General features: G+C 44.0%; 1 protein-coding gene across 4 annotated transcripts in view; it reads right to left on the reverse strand.

The window, feature by feature from the left end:
* Positions 1–24,265, reverse strand: part of fgd4a (FYVE, RhoGEF and PH domain containing 4a) — a 72,928-nt gene extending 48,663 nt beyond the window's left edge. For 2 of the 4 annotated variants that reach the window (XM_072695912.1, XM_072695910.1), the window contains exon 1: positions 1,188–1,397. Coding sequence is in view for 2 of the 4 variants with exons in the window: in XM_072695907.1 (XP_072552008.1) it covers positions 23,925–24,030 (106 nt within the window). In the remaining 2 variants the exon portion in view is untranslated. Of the gene's footprint in view, positions 1–1,187; positions 1,398–15,300; positions 15,380–23,924 lie in introns of those variants that run through there. The other 2 variants (XM_072695907.1, XM_072695909.1) reach the window with 2 other exon arrangements.
* Positions 24,266–26,587: the final 2,322 nt, after the last annotated feature.

The following is a 26,587-nucleotide window of genomic DNA, read 5'->3' on the forward strand; positions in this document are numbered from 1 at the left end:
GGAGAGAAGGGGGAAGGGGAGAAAGGGAGAAGGTCAGAGATCACGTTAGCTGCATGTGTTAATTTGCTTCGTTCTCTAAAAACACTTCTGTTTTTTTTTTTCGTTTTTTTTTTCATTTTTAGTCTCTCTTCCAGCAAAGCTGACTTCTGCTTTATTATATCAGCTTATAAGCAGAGCGTTCTTCAAAGAAGGAACATGAAGTCAATATCAAAAACATGAAGAACTTCTCTTCAGAAATGAAGACAGCGCACCAACAGCCCTGCTTTAATCACCGCTCTGTCCCAGGACAGAACGAGGAGAGAAGCCGAGGTGCTTGTCCATTCAGCCTGTCCACTTGGGTGGGTTCCACTGCTGGAAGTGAGGACACCATTCACAGCAAGGATGGGGCCTCGCCTGAGGAAAGTCTTCTAGGACCACCACTTCTCACAAGTTCTCTGCACAGTAGCAGAAGCTGATAGCAGACTCTGCCGGCAGCCTCAAACAAACACTAGTGTTGAAGGAGATAGCACTTACTAATCATGCGGCTTTCGGGTCATGTGACATGTTCCACCGTTGTAACCCATGCGAATGTTAAAGCAGTGAACGCAGGGGTTCTATAGGGTTCTAGTCTAATCTTGGCCTGGTGTAGCTCTCTCAGAGAGAGAGTGTGTGGTTTTGCACATTAATGAGAGACTTAACGCTCCCCCTGCTCTTCTTTACAGACACGCTAATCCGGTAGCTGCATGGTGACAGCCATGCTCACTCGTGCTCTCTCTCTTTCGCACTCTCGCACACACATTCATAACCGCACTCACTCGCCCCAAATCGAATCAGACACCACCGAATCCACCATGAAAGATCTCGACCCCTGTGAAGTCCCCTATTATTGCTGGTCCCTCTGGCTGTCTCACTCTGCTGCTCCTACAGCTCGCTCGCCCCTGCTGCATGTGCATGGAGAGGTGGTCCTCCCTTTGTTATCAGCCTATCAGCCCAGGTCTCACCATGCGAAAGACACAGACCAAACAGAGACCAAGCCCCTGCATATAGGAAAAGCCTGAAAGCTGACTGTCCTCAAATCACACAGAGCTACGGTAATGCAGTAGCACAGCCCCCCAAGCCTAAGCCCCCCGCTGACCAGAGAACACCCTGCCCTGCTGAACCACGCAGCTGGGGCTGAGATGAGAGAGGAAAGAAAAACACAAACTGACCTGACAGGGGTCTGCATGTAATCCCGTCGACAGCTGTGTGTGTGTGTGTGAGAGAGAGAGAGATAGAGAGAGAGAGCGGAGAACCAGGGCTGTTGTCCTTATCCAAAGTCACGTCTGAAAGCCTTGTCGCGATCCCTCCCTCTCGTCCTCTCGTCCTCAGCCTACTGCTGCTCTCACTGCATTCTCCCCTTCCTTCCCCCTCGCTCTCTCTCTCTCTCTCTCGCTCTCTCTCACTCAATCACTCTCTCCCTAGCTTCTCTCCTCCTCTTTCCCCCCCTCAATCGCCCTCTCCAGCCCTTACACCCCTCTCACCAGCTCTCTCCCACTCCCTCTCTCCCTCTCTCGCTCGCTCCCTCGTATTCTCTCTCGCTCTCTCTCACTCCCTCTCTCCCTCTCTCGCTCGCTCACTCGTATTCTCTCTCTCTTTCTCTCTCTCTCTCTCTCTCTCTCTCTCTCTCCCGCTCTGATTTTGCTTGGTAACCTATTAAGATGAATCCACATTCCAGAGGAGAGAGAGCATGTGGCATGGAAGGAGACTCATTCACCCCTCGTGTCAATCCCTCTTTCTCTGGGTGCCAGTGTGTGTGTGTGTGTGTGTGTGTGTGTCGCATGGACAATCAGCTCTATTGTGCTGCTGGAGGAGGACCAGCAAACAGGGAGGAAACCCAAGGCTCTCATCTGCTCCCTCTTTTACCAGAGGGTGGGGGAGGTGGGGAGGTGGGGGGTGTAGTGTGTTGGGACACGCACACTTCAGGGAGGGGGGGGGGGGGTGAGAGACACAGATAGACAGAAGTCAGACAGCTACCAGAGAGAGAGAGAGAGAGAGAGAGAGAGAGAGAGAGAGAGAGAGAGAGAGAGAGAGAGAGAGTTGGAGAGAAAGAGAGACAGAGAGACAGAGAAGAGAGTGAGTGAGAGAGGAGTCTGACAGTTGCAGAGAGAGAGAGAGAGAGAGAGAGAGAGAGAGAGAGAGAGAAAGAGAGAGAGAGAGGCAGGTGATATACAGCTACGGAGAGAGAGTCAGAGATATATAGAGAGAGAGAAAGAGAGAGAGAGAGAAAGAAAGAGAGAGGGAGAGAGAGAGAGGGAGGGAAGAAAAGAAAGCGATAGAGAGGCAGGGGATATACAGCTATGGAGAGAGAGAGAGAGAGAGAGAGAGACAGAGAGAGAGAGAGAGAAAGAGAGAGAGAGACAGACAGACAGACAGAGAGAGAGAGAGAGACAGAGAGAGAGAGAGAGAAAGAGAGAGAGAGAGAGACAGACAGAGACAGACAGACAGAGAGAGAGAGAGAGACAGAGAGAGAGAGAGAGAGAGAGAGAGAGAGAGAGAGAGAGAGAGAGAGAGACAGCGACAGACAGAGAGAGAAAGAGAGGAGTCAGACAGTTGCAGAGAGAGTGAGAGCGAGCGAGTGTGTGGGTGGGTAGGGGACCTGGTAAGAGTGTGTATGAGTGTGTTCCCGGTGTTCCAGTGTTAGCTGGGTGGGAGCTGTGAAGTGTGACAATCATCCAAAACAACACACTAATGAATCTGCCTGATTCAGCCAGAGCGCATCCCACACCCAGCGACAGCGACTGAAGGGGTGGAGAGAGTGAGAGAGAGAGAGTGAGTGAGACAGATGCAGAGACAGAGAGAGGAGAGAGGATGGGGGACTCTATGGGGAGAAAGAGAGTTGGCCACCCAAAGAAACCACCTCCACAATTCACACACGCTTCCGCTGTGGAAACCAGAAGCCCTCAATGAAACTCACAACAGTCATCACTGAACTGCAACACATATTTAAGCAATGCCACAGATTAGAGGCCCGGAGAGATCAGTACGGCGTGTAATTAGACACAACACATCTCCAGCTTACAAATTTACAAAGGTCTGGTCAATTAAGACAAAAATAACACACTCACACACACACACAAACATTTCTACTCTTCCCAGCAATACATTTTCCAAAACACAGAAGTGCAAATCCACACACACAGCCTGTACAGATCGTACTGCCAATACAATAGGACTCTCTGGAGCAGATAAACATGAACCTATTGCCACCCTGCTGCATAATGCCAAGCATGGGCTAGAGGGGTATAAAGCCTCCCAACATTGAGCTGTGGAGCAGTGGAGGAACTGTGTTCTCTGATGATGGTTGGTGCTCCATCCAAAACGTTTGGGATTAGGTGGGGTGGTGATCACTCTGGCTACTGAATGCAATCAAATCCTCACAGCAATGCTTTAAAATCTAGTAGAAAGTCTTCTTTCCTGGACAGTAGAGATAGTTACTCCAACAAAAGCAGGATCAACTCTTAATATCTTTGATTTTTGGAAGAAATGAATGAGCAGGTGTCCCAATACTTTTGTCTACTCTTTCCAGGATCTCAATATTATGTCTAGGACATTTTTAGGAATTTTAAAATGTTTAAGTTTTCATAACTGGAAAAAAATGTCTCCAAATTGTCTGGTTTTCCAGATATTCCAGGACATGTGGGAACCCTGACAGATGTTCTAGACCTTGGACACAGCACAGCCTCCACACCATCATCCTGGAAAATGAAAAGAAATCATCTGTGTGTGGAAAGCGTGTTTTGGGTTTGGGTGTTCAGGCTGGTGGTCTGTCTGAGGATTCCTGCTAGTCTCTTAAATGACCCTCAATTACAGAGTATTGGCCTGAGGTGACAGCTTCGGCCTTGGTTCCTAGACGCACCCCACCCCACCGCCCTCACATGCACACACTAATTGTCAGTATGCAGCGAGCTTTCTGGCCTCTAGGACTTCAGGCTGGTCATGTCGATGCTAATTCAAACAGTCAGACTTAACACTGTGACCTCCTCCTCCTGTCACCACTCCTTTATTCCCTCACCCTCGGCTCCAGAGGGACCTTTGTTTTCCTTTTTCCCATCACATATCCTTCACCTTTGGAATCTGTATATGGCTGCTGTCATATCAGAACCAAGGACGTCTTGGTCCAGTTATTTTTCCCTCTGAGATCCGATATTTGTGTTGAATGTCAAACAGTACATGGAAGTGACAAACCGTGAACCTCAAGCGCTGCTGTTCCTCCTTCCAAAGAAAATCCGGATTAACCAAAACAGGGCTGTAAAACAGGCCAAGTGTAAAACCCCAAAGCTGTTATGCTGTGCATGTCTTGCTTTGTTATATTTACACCCCCAAAACTTAAGGCTGTTTCACACTAGAGCTTTTTTACAGACTTTGAGAGTTCAGGACGTTCGGTCAAGTGTGAAAGCTGTTTTCAAGCCCAGGAGCTGTCCAGAGCACCGATCTCTGGTACTCTTAAAATCACTGGTCTGGGGTTCGCACCAAGCGACTCTGTTGCAGTCCGGTGCAGGTGTGGAGGCTGTGTTTGGAGTTGTGAGACTGGTTAATTTTTTACTTGGCTCAAAACCTCCTACGAGAACAGCTCCATGTTTGCAGGTTCTTCCTGCATGGTGAAATGCCATGACTGCAGAATGCGCTGTTCTTCGCTGTTTGAGTGTTTGTATCCATGGAAAATAATGGCTGAACCTAGGCCCTATCATTTGGCAAACGTATGCAAAGAAAACCATAGAATAGGATTCTCAGAAGCAGATAAACACAAACCTATTGGAACCTATTGGCACCGTGCCTAATGCCCAGCATGGGCTAGAAGAGGGGTATAAAGCCCCCCAGCATTGAGCTGTGGAAGAACTGTGTTCTCTGAAATGATGAATGGTGCTCCACCTAATACTTTTGGGATGAGTTAGGGTGGTAAGCATCCAACATCCTAAACTGACTTACGCTCTTGTGGCTGAATGCAATCAAATCCTCACAGCAATGCCTTCCTTCAAAATGCAATTAAAAGCCTTCTTCTCTGGACAGAAGAGACAGTTACTCCAATAAATCCCCTTTAATACCAATAACTTTGGAAGAAACAATGAATGAGAAGGTGTCCCAATATTTCTGTCCACATAGTGTACATCAAACAACATGTAAAAAACATTAAGCCTCTACTCTTCTGGGAAGGCTTACGTGTTGGAATATTGTTGTGAGAATTTGATTGCATTCTACTGATGTTGGGTGCGACTCAAGCTCATCCCAAAGGTACTGGATGAAGCTCCATCACTCAAGCCCAGTGCTGGGGGCTTCATACCCCATTCTAGCCAAGACTTGGCTTGGCACTGGGCACAGTGACCTTAAGCTCATGTGTGGCTGCTCTAGAACGTCTCATTCTATTGACAGTACTTCTCTTCGTGGAGATTATACAAGCTGTGTGTGTGTGTGTGCAATTTAACACCCCATGTGTATCAAAGCAAACATTAACCATGACCTTTTGTGATTCGCTAATAACACTGATCAAATGTCATGGATGTTCTCCCTTTCTAAGCTGTGAAGGCGCTGGCCACCCTGACCAATAGCTCCTCTGATTGCTCTGCGAGTGCTTGAACAGATCAGTGGTGTGCACTGCGATACAGCTTCACTGCAATTGTCATTTTTGTCAAGATGGTGTAGCCTTCAGGAAGCGAAGCCAGAAAGGGTGGGGGATGGCGGTAAACACAGCCTCAGGCCGAGCGTTAAGGAGTGCGATTAATCTCAGCTTCCTTTTGCAGAGCCCAGTGCTCTGCTGACCTCCTGCTCCTTTGCAGTGATGACTGCTCAGCCTACAGGGACTCCACTCACACTCCTCAATCAGCAGGCCCTCAAGGGCCCCATCACAGCCTGCCACACACCTTAGACATATTTCCCTGCTGTTTCCAGCAGCTCTGGCCGATTGCTTCTAGCAGAGGTTGAGTGGGCCTTACAGACCGGCCTGTGCAGTAGAGGTCAGACACCTGGCATTTGCAGTTATGACACAAATCAAATCAGGCCTTGTAGGATGATGGATTTCAGTCAGTACCGTCACTGGTGTTCATCTCTGTGCTGACAAGAGCAGAGTGCCATTAATATCCAGACAGAGAGTGATGGGGAGCTTTTATGAATGCAATTAGTGTTCTGTGAATATGCACAAGCTAATAAACACACATGCTCCTTCGCTCAGGCACTCTCTCACACACTCTCTCTCTCTCACACACACACTTGTGTTGCAGACAGTTAATTTCCTACCAAATAAAAAAGCTATTAAAGGCAGTAAAAAGTTCCCTGTGGCCAAAACACTTCATGGTCTTGGCAGAACCTGGTTAGAAGGCAGTGTGTGATGGTCACATGCTGTCTTTATGCTTCATTAACAGTTAATGAGTGAGCGCAGAGGCAGATTCACACTGATTCACACTGATTTACACATATTTACACAGAATTGTTTGCCCTAACAATGCCATCGGAGACTCAAACGTGAGTTAAACTCAGTGGTCTGAGAATGCTTTATGGGACATGCTGCCTGGGGGCCCATCAGTCTCGTTTTGAAAGCATTTGTGACCAAAGACAGCCCAAGAAGTGTCTAAGCAGAATCCCAGTATGTAACTGCAGCTACATAGCATGTCTACATAGCAGAGATGCACTGAAATGAGTGTAGGCGGGCAATAGTAACAGATAGACTATAAGGACAAAAGTATTGGGACACCTGCTCATTCATTGTTTCTTCTGAAATCCAGGATATTAGAAAAAAGTGTTGATCCTGCTTCTGTTGGAGTGACTGTCTCTACTGTCCGGAAGAGGCTTTCCACTAGATTCTGGAGAAGCGTTGCGATGAGTTGAGGTCAGGACGTTGAATCATCACCACCCCACTTCATAATCCCTAACTCATCCCAAAAGTATTTAATGAAGCACCAACCATCATTCAAGAGAACACAGTTCCACTGCTCCACAGCACACCTCACAGCCCCTGTGTTAATTAGAAGAGGTGTCCATAAATATTTGGACAGTGTATTTTTCAGGCAAGGATTTGTTAAATTGAAACTGGACCAATCAGCATCAGTGCTGGTAGGGTGAAGGCTAGTAGGAGTTTCCACTGTGGCACATGGCTGCTAAAAAAATGCAAATTCAGTCAGATGATGAGGGAAGAGGGATGGCCGTCATACCCACTTAGAATAAGCTAGGCTGACTGTGCTCTCTGGGACTCCCATGAGACGGATAACTGTGGCATTACTAGAGAGTTTACTTGCAGGGCTGTCTTCCAATGATAAGGAAGACAGCTGCACTTAGACAGCTGTGCCACTCTGGGGCCCTCAGGCCGATCCTTAATTACGAGGATTGTAAAGGCATATTTCGGTTGCCATATGTACAATACAGCTGTATCATACAGCCCTGAGAGTGCATCAAATACTTAGACACACTTCTGAGCTGAGGCTGTTAGCTGTTACACACAGGCACACACTCTGACTCTAGCCAAGAAATCGCCTAGCTACTTTACTGCTGGCACACACATATAAACCTTGTAAAACAGAAAAGCACATGTACAACATGCACACACACAGACTTCTGCTAGTCTGTCAGACAGGTCTGTGTGGGTGAGAGGACCAAAAGGCAGATGAAATTGTTCCCTACTGGCGGCCAACACAGCCCAGTCAAAATCAATACACAAGCCCAGTGGAAAAGAACAGAGCTGACACCAGCACTGCACTGTAGCATTCACCTTCACCCAGAGGAGAGGAACTGGCCTTTGATTAGAAGGAAGACAAAGTTTTTGCGGATAGGTGTACACATCTCGCAACACTTCCAAACAGACTAATTACAAATGAAGAATTTTGATTAAAAGATTTAGAGGAAAAAAGCACACTTTGGCCTCATTGTTTTTGTGATGTCTTAAAGGTCTATTCAACCTTCAGCAAGCCTAGTTTTGCTGGACCAGCATAGAAGCGGCAATGGCCTTTCAATGACCGAAATATATTTGGTTGGTGTGGCGCAACAGATAACACCACTACCTGCCACTGAGCTACCACACCATGTGGGCGACTGGGGTTCGATTCCCAGTCTGGGTGACTATGCTGCGCTACACCAATAAGAGTCCTTGGGCAAGACTCCCAACACTACACTGACGCACCTTTGTAATACGGGTAACCTTGTAAGTCGCTCTGGATAAGAGCGTCTGCTAAATACCGTAAATGTAAATATTGTAAGTATTATGTGACCCTGCCCTGCCCTCAGAGCCTTAAGATGTAGACCTCATATTTACTAGTTTTTAAATGTGAAGGGTGCAGGACCTCATGAACATGACTTGTGACAGGCGTCGCGTTAGCTCTGCTGGTGGGGCCGCCCGCCAGCATTGGTAGCAATGCTATCACAGCAACAGTGACGTCACCGCAGCGGTAGCGATGCTGAACGAGGCCGGGCGAGACCCCCTGCCATTGCTACCGCAGTGTAAGCGATGCTAAGCGACCATGGTAGCAATCTTCGACAAGGTTGTCAGGCAATAAGGACTGTTTTAACAAAGCTTGCTTTCTGAACAGGTCACAATATAGAGCTTCCAATCAGAACAGAGATCATTTAAATATTCTATATCAGTTCAGTAACAAGAACAGACTAATTATAAGGGATGAAGAGATTAAAAATGATGCAAAACGTAATATATGGGCCCAATTTTGCCCTCCACGATACCGCAAAAGGCTCCAATACGCAAATATGCATTAATATCGTCCAATCACAGCTCCAGATAAGTGTTTCTCTGGGTGTTTCAAGCATTTCAAACAATGCACTGCAGATCAGTCTTTAACCAAGTATGATATTGCAACCGAAACCTCATTAATTAACGCCTGGATGGGGTTGAGAACATGTGGAGGTAAGGAAAAACAGTTTGGCCTATTGACTTCTTCTAGTGTTTTTAGTGACATTAGCTTTGTAGCTCCAGCACTTAGCTGGAGAAGCACAATTTAGAGATCTGGGTTAAGTGGAAAACTGGGTACATTTGGTTGTTTTCACTGAACCATTGCTTTAATCTCTTAACACAGGAAGGCTTATCACACACTAAGGTGTATTACTTAGTAGCTGCAGGGACTTCTGTACAAACTGGTGGGGCTATTCATTGGTAATAGCAGTTAGTAACACTTTCGACACTGTCAACGGACCATAGGCTGTTTAAGGGGTCAAGCCCTTATTGCAGCAATGCTTATCACACACTAAGGTATTACTCAGTAGCTACAGGGACGTCTGTACAATCTGGTGGGGCTATTATTTGGAAACAGAAGTTTGTAATAACACTTTTGGCCCGCTGGCAAGCCATAGGCTGTTTAAAAGGTTAATGTGAACTATAAACATGAACAAAACACCAACCGAATTCTCCAGTTTCGTAAAGAAGCAACGTCTGCACACCTTGGCTAATTGAGAATATCTGGCATGCCCAGAAAATTGTGAATTTGTGTAAATTTGACTTTTTCGCCAAACAGTATTAGTATTTTACCAGATTTGTGCAGCCCTATTTCAATGAATGCCTGCACAAGAAACATTCAGATCTACCAGATGTTAACCTGAAAAACACCTGCTCTCAAACTGCACAGTCTGTTTTGGGCACAGACCTCCTCGCTTTGACAAACGCTACTGGGACATTTTTTCGTGCTGAGCTTCAGTGGAATCAAGTCAACAACTGCATGTCTGACACTTAACAGTATATGAGTAACACACAAGACATACATCTGCCCCCTTCTGGAGCATCAGACCAATTGCTTTTAGAGCATACAGGTTATTCAAGTCTGGAGACAACGACTACACTAAGAGTTCCCCCCAGAAGTGCCTCCCAAGCCTAAAGCGAGCACCACTGCGTGCTTCGCATGGATGGCATTCTTTCTGAGTTCTTGAGCTTGTTTCCCTAAACCGGTCCATTACTTCACATACATGTGACATTTAACATCTTTCTGTAATTACCCTGCCTAGTAAAAAGAATATGGTGCAGGCTGGGGGACTGTCAAAGCTATATATGTGTGTGTACTCACACTGGTGTACATGTGAGGGCCAAATAGGGGTTTCTTCAGGCTGCTCTCTACTGGCTCATTTTCTACTGCCCTATTTCCTGATTATTTAAAGTACCCTAGTATGCTGAATTGCTCTCTGATGTATGGAAGTGATATGAAATATTACAGGAAATGACAAAAAAACTATGGCACCTATTACTTGGGGTTACACATAGGGCTCAGCCCAGCTCATTCCCTTCACCCATACTCTAATTACCCACATGTTGCAGGTCATCAGGTAGGCACCTCCCTTCGTCTGTGTTCGGAAGGCTCAACAGTGAAGTCCAGCATCCCAGACCCACTTCCCTTTCAAAGCTTTACCTTCATAACTTCATAACTGTAGAACTACACTGGCCTCCCTGGTGGATAAGGCCATATCTAGCCCCACTGGCACCATTGATGCATATGGATTTTACCCAAGACTTTAACTTATGGAAAAAACAACCTACATCACCCACCATGCTACACCCGCACACTGCCCTTCCCAACCCAACCTCAGCCATATAGTACGTTAGCCAATAGTACGTTTCTGAACTTGGCTGGGGTGAAATATGCTCAGATGCGCTTTTACAAGCCTATTTACCACCCTGTTACTTTTCCTCAAAATGAAAAATTATGATTTTTCTTTGTGGGCTTGTCGGAAAAAAACAAGCTCTGCTTTAATTGGCTGTATTACAACTCTACTGCAGCTCACAGAACCCACATAGTCAAGCATTTTAACACTGTATAAAAACAATAATTATTGCAGTGTCTTGCCAAATAGTGCTGCTAGCGAGCTGAAGAGATTGTAGATGGTTAGCTTTATACCTAGCCCTCGCTCGCTTCCCCGGGTCTGGATTTCTGGAGCCTTACCAGTAAAAAAACCCTTCTGATGTGAGCTTCAGTTTGGTTCAGTTGAGGTAGTCTAGTTTGTTTTCAAGGGAGCGGACATGGGAGAGGTGTTAGCTTTTAGCCTAGCGTAGATCCCTGTTTGCCTCCACAGCTCACAAGCTTAAGCTCCCCTTCTGAGGACACTGGTACAGGAAAAGCCACAGTCACAAGGCCTGGTTCACGTCGCAACCCAATTTTTAGCTTGCAGAGTCCAGACGTGATGAGCTGCTCTCCAGTATCAACAACACCATATTGTCCATATTGTTTCACCAGCTTTGACTAGAGCTTTCTGGCAGGGTTTATGTAAATTTCAGGGGGCGTAAATATAGTCAAGACTGTGATGTAACAGTTTTGGGGATTTAGAATTGGCCTGTTTTCCAACTCCAACTTCTGAAGGAGGAACCAACTGACACATGGTTTGTCACTTCAATGTACTGAACTCTCATTATTCCACTATCCAAGATAAATACAGCTTGACTTTCCAGGGCCCCCTTTAAGGTTACGGTTTGCTGTTTTTAGGGTCAAAAACAGAGGGGGTTGGATTACAGCTATTTTGTGACATTTGTGTGTCTCTATGTGTGTAATTACGTAAGTGGGTGTGCTGGATAAATGAAAGTTTCGATGGAGAAAAGAAGATAATAACAGATCGGCCTGATGAGCCTCTGGTCACACACACAGTTATTTGCATTCTTGCTTAACCGTCCAATCTGCTCTAACTTTCTCACACCACATCAAACACATGACCATGTATGAGTGTAAAAAACCTTTGAATTGATGAAGAACCTTTACATTCATTTCTTTAAATCTTTAAAAGGTTCTTCACACATACATCACATCCCCTTTACAAAAAAATGGCTTTTTATGGAACCAAAAATGGGATCTTCTATAGCATCGCTCAAAAAGCCCTTTGTTACCCCTTTATTTTTAAAAGTGCAGGCAATACATAGACCATGCCCAGACATTTTACCACAGACATTGTGTCGAGGGCAGTTTTTCTGATGGTATATCCACACAATAGGTGTGGACGGAGAGGGGGTATGCTGTAACAGAGAACCTTGCCTTTTCCTTCCTGCAACACGAGACAGGGTGTGTAACTCCAGTCCCCACACTACATTTACATGATTTCAGTTGGTTGTAGCGACAGACCACTTTTGATGGACCTAATAAGAGTGCTATAGGAGTGTTATAAGAGATATAGGTGGAATTAAGGTTCCAGAACATGAGAGGAAGTGCTCTGATGAAAGGCCATCATAGATTGAGCCAATGAACCATTACTGGTTGAAGTGCTGTAGAGATGTCTAATCAGGATCGATCCAAGCATATTTAAATTATTTTTGTACCAGCTATTTTAATTCTAGTGCTGATGTGAGTCTTTGTTTTGCCCAAGGTGTTCAGAGTCTGCAGTGTGGAGCAGTTTTACATACCATAATATCCAAACCTTTATAAAACTCTCACTGAAACGTTCTGTTTTACCAGCGGGAGAACCGCACGCCTGTCTCTGTTTATAAACCAGCACTGAAGAGCCCATTCAGAACTGAGTGGAGGCTAAAGCTAATGCTAAAACACACACACACACACACACACTATAGAAACCCAAATCACACACAGCACATTCACCCACTATAAACCAGCTATTACACACCAGTAGACCAACAACAACAGATATCAGTCCAGAGTGTGTACCACCAAACACACACATACAGGAAGCGATTAGACTGCAGTGTTGTAAAGGAGCTGGGAGCCGATTGGTCAGGGAGGTGAAGCAGACTGGATTATAAGATATTAAACACTATAAAACAGTGATTTAAAGAAAAGTCTTGACTAAACTAAATCAATCAGTCCAGAATCAGTCCTAGAGGATCGATATCGACTGACACTCAGCATTACGAGACTCGAATATGGGGGGAACCCCAAATTGTAGATTAGTGCTTCCTAGTCTAATCCTCAGGGCTCCATTTCCACTCCATGTTTTGCTCTGACTGCTCTCCTGACACACCCGAATGCTCATGCCGGGTCCTGGAGATCTTCCACTACAGGATTTAGATCCAACACACTCGGCTCTAATACTCAGATGCCCCTGAAGGCCTTCATTACCTGGATTAGGTATGTTAGATTAGGGCTGGATGTTGGAGGTTGGTTGGAGCTAAACTCTGTAGGGGTAGTAGAGCTCCAGGACCAGGATTGGACACCCTTGGCTGAAGTGGACCATCTCAGGGCCAGGTTTGGCACCACTGTAATATATCATTACAACCGTGTTATTCATGATGACATCCAGACACTGCTTTAATAAGTGAGATTAGCTACTGTTCAGCTACTGTATATAATGTACCCATGCCCAAAGTCACCATACCCAACATGCCATTCGGTAGATAGAGGGGTAGATGGGTAGAGCCCTGCAGCACTGGGCTGTGGTGGAGCAGTGGAACTGCTGGAGCTCCAGCCAATAAATACCTCTGGGCTAAGTTTGAGTGCCATTTTTGATCTATAACTAATCCTCCATTGTCAGTACCTGACCTCACTAATGCTTTCATGGCTGAATGCCATCAAATCCTCATAGCAAGTTTCCAAAATCTAGTGTAAGGCCTTTGCAGAAGAGTAAAGACTATTAGAGATTGTAGGAAAGGGACAACAGACTCCCTATTATTACCCTATTATTAATTATTGATTTCAAAAGCAGCTCTGGAGGAGCAGGTGTCTACAAACTTTTGTACGTATAGTGTATAAAGTGTACACACATGGCTCAGCACACCTGTCGTGCACTGTAGTGCCCGTTCTATAGGTCAGATCATTTTCAGTATGACTGGTGAGACAGTAAAGCAGACAGCATTTGGGTCACCAGGCAATGAGAGCAGCTTGTGAAGTGGAACACCGGCTGCTGGAGATTTAGATTAGTGCAGCATTGCCCAGCCTGAACTAATGGGTGGCACTGTGTTGAGGGGGGTGGGGGGTGCCGTGGAGTGGTGCGGGGTGTAGCGTTAAAGAGAAGTATGGATAATTCCTGAGCCAGCTGCAGGCGATGTCCGACCAGGCTTTCACTAAAACCTAGCCTCTAGGCTACTGAGCTCAGGTTTCGGTCCGAGCGTGAGGAGGCAGATAGGATGCTAAACTGAGAAATATGATAAAGTTCCACTTCACTCTGTGTCACGACTGACTGCACACATCCAGTACATGCATGAACAGCTTGCAGGTATGTGCACACACACACACACACACACACTCTTTATTTTACTTTTAATTCCATGGAAATGCAGTAGAAGACCAAGAAGGGCGACCACATATCCAAAGGGCTGCATATGCCGTCGCTGTAACTTTAGCTCAATGTTCCCATGCGCCTCTGTGTCCAAATTCTTCGGTTCACCTACTTCTGAGTTATATTACCCAAGCATCTTGACCTCAGGCTCCTTCTAAATCATTTAGGCCTGACAATGTGGACAAACTGCACTTTTCACGGTGTCCCAAAGCAGCTATTCAGTGTGGGTGTGTTGTTATGCAATGTAGTGAGCAAATTCAGTCACATCAGAGCCATCAAAGTCTTCTGAACTCTAAAAGTGATGGAAATTGATGTCTACCAAAATCAACCTTTTTAAATATTCTTCTCAATCTTGGTTATATGTGTAGAAAGTAGGGTTACTTTAGTTCCAGCACAACATATAAGCCCTCAGGGCCTTGTGGTCAATTCATGTTTTTGCTCTGACTTCTGTCTTGACACACCTGAACCAGGTATTCAGTGTTCCTCAATGGCTGAAGGCATAGGTGCTCTTTCCTGGTTCTGGAGATCTTCCACCCTAGTATTCAGGTCCAACACACTTGGCTCTAACATTCAGGTGCCCCTAAAGACCTTTATTACTTGGGTCAGTTGTGTTGGATTATGGTTATGGAGCTAAATTCTGTAGGGGTAGTGGATCTCCAGGACCAGGCTTAGGCACCCCTGGTAGAAGAAGTGATGGGATAGCTGGGATAGAGCACAAAAGTTGACCATCCACCATGTTTTGGGAACCATTGCCATATATCATCACAATCATGATGTTATTCATGATAACAGATACCTCGGAGTGTTATAGCTTTTAAACAGCACTTCTGCAAAGTGTCACATCTTAACAGAAGTGATGGAAACAGACGTTTACCTTTAGTTTGCCAAAACCAATACTTCTGCCGGCGCCTCATTTTTCTCAATCCGCTGCCCATACTGTATTCTTTAGGAATTACTTGGCTGTAGGTTTAGAGAGTAGGGTTACTTTAGTTCTAGCACAATATCTAAGTCACTATTATGGCAGCAGGAAAGCCAACCTGGCCTCTTCTTCTCATTATTCCAGTCTGTCAGTGTTGACCGCAGTACTGCGCATTCTGAAGATGACAGTAAAAGCCCCTATCCTAGGCATGGTGTCGGCCATCATCGCGTACGATCACCTACCGGAGGCGGTGCGGCGCAGAAGGGACTTCTTGAGACCAGAACCCAGACAGTCCATCACTGGCCATCAGCAGAAGCTCAGTGCAAAGAGCAACAGAGAGCTGCAGCTCTCAGGCAGAAGGGGAGAGGAACCACATGGTGAAAAACAAGAGCAGGAGGAGAAAGTTTCTGTGAGAAAGCAAGTCTGTAGCCAGCTTTCCTGTAGATGAATAGGGACCAAAATATCCAGCGTAGCTCCACTTCCTCAGTGAGTTCCCCTCCCTCACTCATTTACCCCTGTAAAGAGACTGAAAGCTCCAAATATTCCAGTATGATCCATAGAGTCCTCCAACATCACGCAAAAGATGAACAAAGCCAAGCCAACTTCCTGAGGGTGGGCGCATCCAATCTTCTGGCAGGTTTTTGTGAAAATGTTGGGTTCAGGTGAAAAAAACTTGCCATTTCCACTTTGCCCTAGCATGAGATGTTGGACAATTCCAGTTCCGAAGTTGATCCGTCGCTCGTTCACTCAATCCTTTCCTGATAAGAACTTATCAGTGGGCCATCTTGCCTTTCAATACAGGTCTACGAGAGCAGAGGTCCCACTTGTGGTCTTGGCTGTAATAAGGAGTGTGTTGTAATGACGCAGTCCTAATAAATGTGCCACAATGTCCAAGTTTCAGGCATGCCCCTATTGCCTGTCCGATAACAAGAGGACGGGAAGCTCAGGGAAAAGCCAGGAAGCACCGGCCGAGCGCAGTGCTAGGAAAAACAGCTGAACCGAAGCCAGGCTACTTCAGAAGAAAAGCCAGGGGAACTGTGGCTGACTGTGAAGGGAGTCAGTAACAGTGCAGCCAGCCGTCATTGGCACTGCTGAGCCACTGCGCTTTAAAGCTCCAACAAATCTGCTAAAATATATGAGTTACGAAAGGTTCCTTCCTTTCTGTCCGTGCAGTTAAACTTGGGGAATGCCAATTTAGCAGAATGAGAGCTGAGGCTGCTTCGGGCAGGAAGAGTAAAATCAATAAGGGTCTGGCCTGTGTGAAGACTCTGTGCTTGGGAAGACAAACGGACTGGTGGGAGCTTTAAGTGGATGAGAATCAGAAATGAGAAACTGCCCAAAACAATCAGGGAAGTTATTTAAAGAGATAGATCACAAATCGAATTTACACACAAATCTTCCTCCTAAGGGCCAGACCACACAGACCACACTTCAATGGTCTAACGTTGGCAGTTGTTTCAGGATGTTCTAAAAAAAAAATAGCTGACCATAGCAATAGCAGATCTTCATCTTCGGGGAGTCCTGACCCAAATGGAGTCCTGGAGTACTTCACTTTTTCACAGGAGCTCCTCTGTGATTTCTTTCCCATCCGGATCGACCATGTCTGAGGTTTTCTCTGTTGTCCTCTGAAAGATCTCTACATTTTTCCAGGTAGATGCTGCCTCACACTGGAAAAAAACAGGCCACTGCTGTGCACCTTGTTTAGGTTACGAGCGCCCATTTCAGAGCTCCTCAGGTGGATATTAAAAACTCTGCTAAAGAAAAACTGAAAAATAAAGACAAACCTGGGTTTATCTTCTCCACACGGTCGGCACCAGAGCAACACCACCAGATCTTAAAAAGGTTAGCTTCACCTCATGGAGAGGGAGGGGGGAGTGTCTACTAAGTGTTCTTAGAGGTTTTTGGTAATAAGTAAATCTCCGTCCAAAACGATGCCTCGAACGATGTCTTAGCTTAGCATAAACAAGCTAAACAGCAGAGTCAATAAGCTGTTCACTGTGTGCGCAGCTGCGTGTGGAAAAGTCTGGTGAAGGTCATGATCGACTGCCCGAACATCATCAAACACAACATGAATTCAACATTTCGAAACTGAACCAAACATTTCAGACACAAACACTCGAGACACGCCAACCCAAACTTTGCGTTGGTTTGGGTTCGTCCGGTTGGTGTGTTCTGGCCTTTAGTCAGGATATATTCAATCAGAGAAGACAAGTTTGGGGTCTTAAGTCTGCTTCTAATTTTACACTGAAGACATGAAGACAAGCTTCATTAGCTAAAGTACTGCTCTTCCATAAGCAGGGGCGCTGTACAGGGCGAAAGTATTCTAAGGTTTTAAGAGCTTGTGACTGACAGGGGCCCTAAAACGCTTGTTAATTAAGTATTGGCAAATTTGTTAGAGTTGTGGCCCAGTAACATCTTTACAAGGGGCCCAAAATCCTTGTTGATGCCCTATTTGAGCAGGTGTTGGGTGATTCTGCACAGTAGAACAGTGCAGCACCCCTCCAGAGTCTCCTAAATCCTCCTAAAGCTCTTCTGCAGTTAAACAAAGGGGGTTGGTTTGCCTTTCTAACAATCCTATGAGCAGCGCAGAGAACTGTGGGTAACTGAGGGCTGGAAAGAATACATCAGTTGTGTGCTCAAAATCGCTCTGAACGTAGGCTGCATTTCTGGGCTGTATACGAAGGGTCCTTCATTTTGGAAAAGCCTTCTATGACCTAGCGTCCGAGAAAGGCAGCCTACCTAGGCTTTGGAAGTCAAGATAATGAAGGCCTGCAACCTTGGTAAAAGTTATTTGAGAGCTCAAATCTTTTTGGGTGTCCAAAAGTTTTGCATGGTGCTTCATTCATTTCAATATCAGTTATCTTTATAGTTTTTTTTAATCTCAATATCATATTTTATCTTTTTTATTGAGTTACTTCCCCTTTATTTATCCCAATCACATGCAGCTGTCAGTCGCTAATCTCCACCCAGGACCTTCTCTGAATCCTACTCATTTCCTCACGGGAATTACACAGGAATATGCTCTATCTGGAAGTCAGAAGAATGGAATGCTTCAGCTCTGAAAAGGAAGTGCATCATCGCTGAGTGACCTTGCCAAGGGGCTTTTCCCACAAAGGCCCAGACACAGCATTTTAACAACAATAAACATTTAACAAACATCTCAAGCGGTTCATCTTTTGCTTGGATTTATCACTCATGGAAAATCTAGAGTACTCTGATGATTTGTTCTCTTTATAAATTGAAAAATAGTTTGTAAACAAGATGACTAAAGATGCAGTAAAACAAGCTGCTAAATGCTCCTAAAAAGGGTTTTTCAAGAGTGCTTTAGTAAAGATATAGTTCTATACAATGCAAAGGATCATTTGGAGGCTTATATGGTTCTTTGCCTGGATAAAGGGTGGTTGCATTGGTGGAAATAGAACTACATATACGGCCTATTACACCAGTTCCACTGACCCACTAGGGGCACTGTGTAGGTCTGTAATCCTAGACTGTATCCATCTGTTTCTCTGCATACTTTGTTTAGTTAGCCTCCTTCCATCCTGTTCTTTAATGGTCAGGACCCCACCGGACTGACCACCTCAGAGTAGGTAGTATTTGGGTGGTGGGTCATTCTCAGCACTGCAGTGACACTGACTGACATGGTGGTGGTGAGTGTTAGTGAGTGTGTGTTGTGCTGGTGGTACAAGTGGATAAGACACAGCAGTGCTGCTGGAGTGCTTAAACACCTCAGTGTCACTGCTGGACTGAGAACTATCCAGCCAACAGGGTTCTGTAGGGAGCGTCCTGTGAGCACTGATGAAGGACTAGAGGATGACCTCTGACAGAAACAACTAGGCAGGAATGGACAATGAGTGGACATAGTGTTTAAACACTCCAGCAGCACTGCTGTGCCGGATCCACTCGTACCACCAGCGCAATACACACTACTAACACACTCACCATCGCCACATCAGTCTGCAGGGTCCCTGCAGTGCTGAGAATGACCCACCATCCAAATAATACCTACCTGCTTTGTGGTGGTCCTACTGGGTCCTGATCATAGGCTAGCTCAGTCTGGAAGTATGGGACGTGGAGCTCATATAATGGGCTGAGCTCACTACAAACCAGGGGTTTTTAGCAACTGCTAACTGAATAGCCTCCATCAGTCAAGTAAATGTAACCCAGACAGTAATCCTGAAATGACCCTGAACCCTATATAGCATTTAATGTGGCCCACTTAACACATGGAATGACAGCATGGAAGCAGGCCAGAACTTGGCCAGTTTGCTCCAATGAGAAGATCACATCTTAACTATGTGTAAACTGTCACCGCCAAACCTGACTCACCACTCAACCCCAAGCACAGCAAGTGGGTCATTATCACACTATATGAGTCCCAGACCTAAATTACAATAGGATCTAATGGTTAAACTAGTGGTATTACTGTTATTATTGTTATTGAATGATGAGTCAATGTAGCTAAGATGCAATCTATTCCTGGCTGGGTAACACAGCATCTGGCCCGCTTCCATACATGGGCCGCAAGTAAACATCAGAGATTCGGGCCATATCAAATTTGCCATCAGGGAAAATGGTGCCTTTCACAGGACATAGCCAGGACCACTGACAGAGAGTGAGTGCGACAGCTGCTGAGCAGAGGAAGTGACCATATGCTTGGTAGGAACACAAAGCAGCGATTGTCTTCACAAAGAAAGGACCGTTGGCCTTTTTTTCAGGGACGTCCACATTCAGAGAGACACTACGCAGTGGCAAGAGTTGCACTGCCATCTGCTGGATTGTTGTGGATGTGCCAGTACAAAAAGATATAAGCCGAGCCCCCTTAAGGACATGTAACTGTTGTGAGTGGGCTCCTGTAAACCTAAGAGGCCCAATGTGCTGAAGAGCAATACCTGAGCTTTTATATGTGGTAGATAACAGCACCTGAGGTTATCTGCAGAAAGGCTTGCCTCAGTAAACGAGTCTGAGTGAACTATGTGGAGCTGGATTATTCTTTTCCTGCCCCATGGCCCCACACCCTCTTTGATTACATATTTACTACAAGCCAGGGCGTGTGTCCACAAGCCAACTACAGCCTTTCAGCTTCATATCTCAGACTGGAAGTTCCAAACCCTTGCTCAGTAACTCAGAGAGCAAATTAACCGTGCCCATATAAAGTCATTTGGTTCTACTGGTTCCAAGTGTATTCTGGATTGCTTTGGTACGGGCCTGGAAGAGGAAATGCAGTATAATGGGCACGGTGATATACCTTTTATGCATTATATTTAGTCATGCTTCCAGTGACCTGTACTAATAACCCATTAACTAATACTATTTAATACACTGTGAAAAATGTACATTGTAGACTTTCTCACTATATGGACAAAAGTACTTGGACACCAGCTCATTTATTGATTATTACAAAATCAAGGGTATTAAAAAAAGAGTCTGTCCTGCTTCTGTTGGAGAAACTGCCTCTACTATCCAGGGAAGAAGGCTTTCTACTAGATTTTGAGTAAAGCATTACTGGGAGGATTTGATTGCATTCAGCATCAACAGCATTAGTGAGTTGTTGATGATCACCACCCTATCTCATCCCCAACTCCACATCTCAATGTCATCCCTCTATCCTACGCCTGGCATTAGGCATGGTGCCATTAGGTTCATGTCTATCTGATCCAGAGAGTCCTATTTTATTGTGCAGGGACTAGACATGCTGTGTGTGTGTGTGTGCATTTGCACATCTGTATCAGCAATGGGTGCCACTTAAAGTAGCTAAATGCATGCCTTAGAAAAACTGTCCACAAACTTTTGGACATATAGTGTAGTTTCTCCCATTTCATCAATATTTTGTTACCTAGAGTAATTTGAGTTTGACCATTCTGAGGATTATGAGCTTATGGGGTCAGAAGGTCAAAGCATGCTCACAAGCCCATGCACGCCCAAGCATTCATACTCAGCCCACTTTGTCCTATTACTCCAGTGTCCATTACAACCAGGATGCTGTTTCCCATAAGTCCCAGGGCTCCAGCCAGTATAAGCAAGGTGATCAGACACAATACGAGTCCTAATTCGAGCTAGCCAACCATTACAGTAAGCTCCACTCTTTCTCCTGTTGAGGAGCACAATCGCTTCCATTGTGTGAAGCTCAGTGGCCCTGGCTAAGGCTGCACGAGAGCGCTTTTCTCAACTGCAACGGCTTTTTATGGTGAGAAAGAAGGGCCTGTTGGTGTGGTCAGCTGTTTAAAACTCACATACTCTGAGAGAGGCCGACTTGCGCATGCATTCAGCTGCATGGAGGTCAGGCGTGAGGTTTACTTTGACCTGTTGTGGGCTTTACAGTTGCTTAAACACAGTTTCAAACCACTGTTGTCAGCAACTGGATGCAGCTGATAGAGTCTGATACTGAAACCAAAACACACTCAGAAACTTCATCTGTAGCCATGTGATGCTAACACTGACACCTTTCAGAAAGACTTACAGTCTTACAGTCAAACACTGGGGCCTAAGCGGACTCACTTGAATCGACTTGATTCAAATGTGGTCATCATTTGCATATTAATAGAAAACATCACATGAAGATGATTATTGCCAAAAATAAGTAAACTAAAGGACAACAACAGGCAGAGCGATACACTGTGACGATACACACAAGTAACATAATGTAGGAAATTCATCTGGAAATTTAATCAGGTATTGCATTATACCTTAGCATAACAATGTAGTTAATTGCAAGTTAATGAAAAGGTAATTGTACCATTATTAAGGTATAATTACATCATCTTCAGGTTGCTTTAAATTGAACTATATGACAGATACAGGTCTGACTGCCTTGAACATTATTATTATATTTTCCCCTCATTTCTTCTGTACATGTTTGTATGTTTGTATATTATTTGTTAAAATAAATAAAACAAAATTATTTATTTTTGTTTGGTTCTATAATCTTTGTTTGGGACGTAAAAAAAATGGAAAAAAATTACAATCACACTTTTGGAAAAACAAATAAATACATGTTTGGGGACAATGTGAATGCTCTTGAATGTAATTAAATAAATACAAAAATAAATTAATTTTTGTTTTGGTCCTTGTAATCTTTGTCTGGGACTTTTTTTATTTTATTTTTATTTTGGAAAAACAAATAAAGATTTTTGGTAAAAAAAACTGAAAACGTGACTGTTCTCAAATGTTATGTAAAAAAATAAAACAAATACAATTTATTATTTCTTTTGTTTGGTCTTCATTATTTTTGTCTGGGACTTCTTTTTTTATCACAATTTTGAAAAAACAAATAAATACATTTTTGGGGACAAAACAGGAAATGTGAATGCTCTCAAATTTTATTTAATAAATACAAAAATGTAAAAAATTGTTTAGTCTTTTTAATCTTTTTAGTCTTTTATTCTTTGTCTGGGACTTTTTTTATTTTATCACAATTTTTGAAAAGCAAATGGAAAAACTAAAAACGTGACTGTTCTCAAATGTCCTGTAAATAAAGGGTCAATGCATTGTTTTGTTTTAGGGTATGGAATAAGATGTCCTGTATGCAAAACTAAGGTGAGATGGCCCTCGGAGCAACCTGCTTTAACACACATGTAAAAACTCGTCGTACTCGCTACTTTCCATTCCATTTAATTCCAGTGATTAGTCCAACCAAGCAGCACACAGAGCGAGTACAGCAGCGGTGCAGAAGAAATGTGGCCTGACTGTGACCTACACGACTTCAATCAGCATGAAAATAAATCTGTTTTAGAGTTAAGCTGAGAAACGTTACGATCTGCTCCTTATCCAACCTCAAATACAGCGTATACTGATTTTATAAACAACCCAACATTATTCGCCCACAGAGACTGGCTCTAATGTGCAGTAATTGTACATTAAGGCAGCTCTCTGTCAACAGACTGCTTCCAGAGAGGCGAGACTGATGGGTGTTGCCAACAATTAGCTTCAGGATTTATGAACATCACACATGTTAGAAATCAACCAGATCATTTTTGGTTATCTTCAATTGACACCAAAATTCGCCCAACATCTCCAATGTTGTCAAAGAGGCCCATCGGTGAGCAGGCACCTCCTTGCATGCTCACAGAACAGTCTGTTTACATACAGCCTTCTTCTCACCCACCACTGGGACTCCCAGGCTCCTCCCCATGTCCTAAACTCTTATCTCCAAAATTCAACCTCAAATCTCTCCCATTTCCGGATATCTGGTGGGTCAGTTGGTTCCGCAGTGAAAGTCACCTAAACAACTAGTTTAGTCCACAAGACTAAACTAGTTGTCGGCTGCACTAGAGCTATGGAAGGTCCAAGCTGAGTAGGAGAACGTAGGAGGCAGGCCGAGGTGTTTCAGTAAAGCATGGCCAGTACGGACTTGCCTCCAGACTCACCTGTACAGAACAGGTCATTCCTCTACATGAGGCCTCGATCATGTGTAAATCCCAAAGGAAATTCACTGCTTTCACAATGACATAAAAGATTGCCCAAGAGCTGTGTGAAGGCCAACCTGAAGACATTCTGGCCCAGTTATCTTCTCACCGGTGTTTAATTTAATTAGTGGAGATCTTAGAAGTTCTTGGATGGTTTCCTGCATCTATTTTGTGGTTTAAAGGCTCAATCAGGCTGATCACACCTATCCTCCAGGGTTCAGCACAGTCTGGGGAGTTTCCTGCTCAGACACACCTACCAATGAGCTGAATCAGTGGTGTCTGAGCAGGGAAATCGCCTAAACTCTTCTGGACCCTGACCCTCCAGGACAAAGGTCTACCCCAGCAGCTCTCGGACCCCGTTTGTATCTTCATATCTAAAGTCAGGTCAGATGAGATCAGCTCAGATCAGCTCAGCATTAGAGTTTATCAACAGTTTAACAGAGTCTATCAACCCAGCTCACCTGCACATTCCTCAGGGTGGTCGTCCACTTCGCCATAGGGTTTAGCTTTCCTCCTAAAGGCAGTCCTCCTGAACTCACCCATGTCTTCTGCAGGTCGCTCCAACATTGATCAGACTTGTGGTCTTTGAGAGGGAACTGTCTGACAGAGCAGCCTGGCTGTCAGCAAACCGAGAAAAACAAAAAACAAAAAACAGAAGAGAGAATCACGTGTCGAAAACCTGCTCCTTGCAGCAGAAATCCATGTTCTTCGGTCTCCTTCTTCGTGTAAGATGTTTACGGAGTTGGTTTGGTGGTTGGGTGCAATCTGCAAAGGTCCCACACTGCGCTAAACCAGCCCCGGAGTAACCGCCGCGTCCCACAGCCTGCACTCATCCGATTATCGCAGCGATCACCTTGCTCGCTTTGGGGACCGCCCACTTGCACCCCATTGGCCCACCTCACGCCCTCGGGCACGGTGATTGGTGCAGACGTTTGCTTTCCTTCTAAGGCGCCAGTGGGCTTTGATTAAAGGGGCTTTCAGGGCAAATGTAAAAATGTAACCATTGCTGTGGCTGTTGTAAACATACCTACCCGCCTTCTGCAGCAGGTGCGTAATATCTGTGTGTCTGGTTTCAGGAGGTATCCAGCCCTTTCTGCTGATGTATCTGGAAGGTGACGGAAGCCTAGCAGTGCTGTGGGGCTGATATTTGAAGGTGGCCCAGTTCTTTCTGTTGCTGATGCAGTAGGAAGCCAGACTAGCCAGTGTTAGTGGCAGGAGGCTGGGTATTTATCTAGTATCTGTCTGTTGGCCTCTACATAACTATGGCCGTGGGGGATTCCAGCAATTCCCTAGAGCTGTATGATGTATTTGCATAATGCGTAATGAGTATAACAGTGCAAGTTCATTGATGAAAAACACTGAATATGTACAAAATTATGAAATGAATGAGGCTGAAAGATACAGAGCTACCTTACAGAAGATGCACACGGCAAATAGCATATTTTAGTGTATAGTGTTGTTTATGCTAGTGCTATCCAATGCTTATTAAAATTACAGTGTAGTATTATAGTGCATCCAATGTTAACTAATACTTACAGTGTTTTATTATAGTATACCCAATGCTTAGTAAAATTTACAGTGTAGCATTACACTGTACCCAATGCTTAGTAAAATTTACAGTGTAGTAGTATAGTGTACCCAATGCTTAGTAAAATTTACAGTGTAGTATTATACTGTCCCCAATGCTTAGTAAAATTTACAGTGTATTATTATACTGTACCCAATGCTTAGTAAAATTTACAGTGTAGTAGTATAGTGTACCCAATGCTTAGTAAAATTTATAGTGTAGTAGTATACTGTACCCAATGCTTAGTAAAATTTACAGTGTAGTATTATAGTGTACCCAATGCTTAGTAAAATTTACAGTGTAGTAGTATAGTGTACCCAATGCTTAGTAAAATTTACAGTGTAGTATTATACTGTCCCCAATGCTCAGTAAAATTTACAGTATAGTAGTATAGTGTACCCAATGCTCAGTAAAATTTACAATGTATTATTATAGTATACCCAATGCTCAGTAAAATCTATAGTGTAGTATTATACTGTACCCAATGCTCAGTAAAATTTACAGTGTAGTAGTATGGTGTACCCAATACTTAGTAAAATTTACAGTGTATTATTATAGTGTACCCAATGCTTAGTAAAATTTACAGTGTAATAGTATAGTATACCCAATGCTCAGTAACAATTTACAATGGAGTAGTATAGTGTACCCAATGCTTAGTAAAATTTACAGTGTAGTAGTATACTGTACCCAATGCTTAGTAAAATTTACAGTGTAGTATTATATTGTCCCCAATGCTTAGTAAAATTTATAGTGTAGTAGTATACTGTACCCAATGCTTAGTAAAATTTACAGTGTAGTATTATATTGTCCCCAATGCTTAGTAAAATTTATAGTGTAGTAGTATACTGTACCCAATGCTTAGTAAAATTTACAGTGTAGTATTATACTGTCCCCAATGCTCAGTAAAATTTACAGTATAGTAGTATAGTGTACCCAATGCTCAGTAAAATTTACAATGTATTATTATAGTATACCCAATGCTCAGTAAAATCTATAGTGTAGTATTATACTGTACCCAATGCTCAGTAAAATTTACAGTGTAGTAGTATGGTGTACCCAATACTTAGTAAAATTTACAGTGTATTATTATAGTGTACCCAATGCTTAGTAAAATTTACAGTGTAATAGTATAGTATACCCAATGCTCAGTAACAATTTACAATGGAGTAGTATAGTGTACCCAATGCTTAGTAAAATTTACAGTGTAGTAGTATATTGTCCCCAATGCTCAGTAAAATGTATAGTGTAGTAGTATACTGTACCCAATGCTTAGTAAAATTTACAGTGTAGTAGTATACTGTGCCCAATGCTCAGTAAAATTTATAGTATAGTATTATACTGTCCCCAATGCTTAGTAAAATTTATAGTGTAGTAGTATACTGTGCCCAATGCTTAATAATACCTACAAAATGTGTAAGTGTGTTTAATGTTTGTTTAGTGTAATTAAATATAATTATAAAATACTCAATATGTCCAATAGCACACTTGTCCAGTCCTATTGTCAATAGAATAGAACTCTATGGAGCAGATAACCACAAACCTCAGGCTAGAGGGTTT

This window comes from Salminus brasiliensis, chromosome 13, assembly GCF_030463535.1.
Source record: "Salminus brasiliensis chromosome 13, fSalBra1.hap2, whole genome shotgun sequence".
NCBI lineage: Eukaryota > Metazoa > Chordata > Actinopteri > Characiformes > Bryconidae > Salminus > Salminus brasiliensis.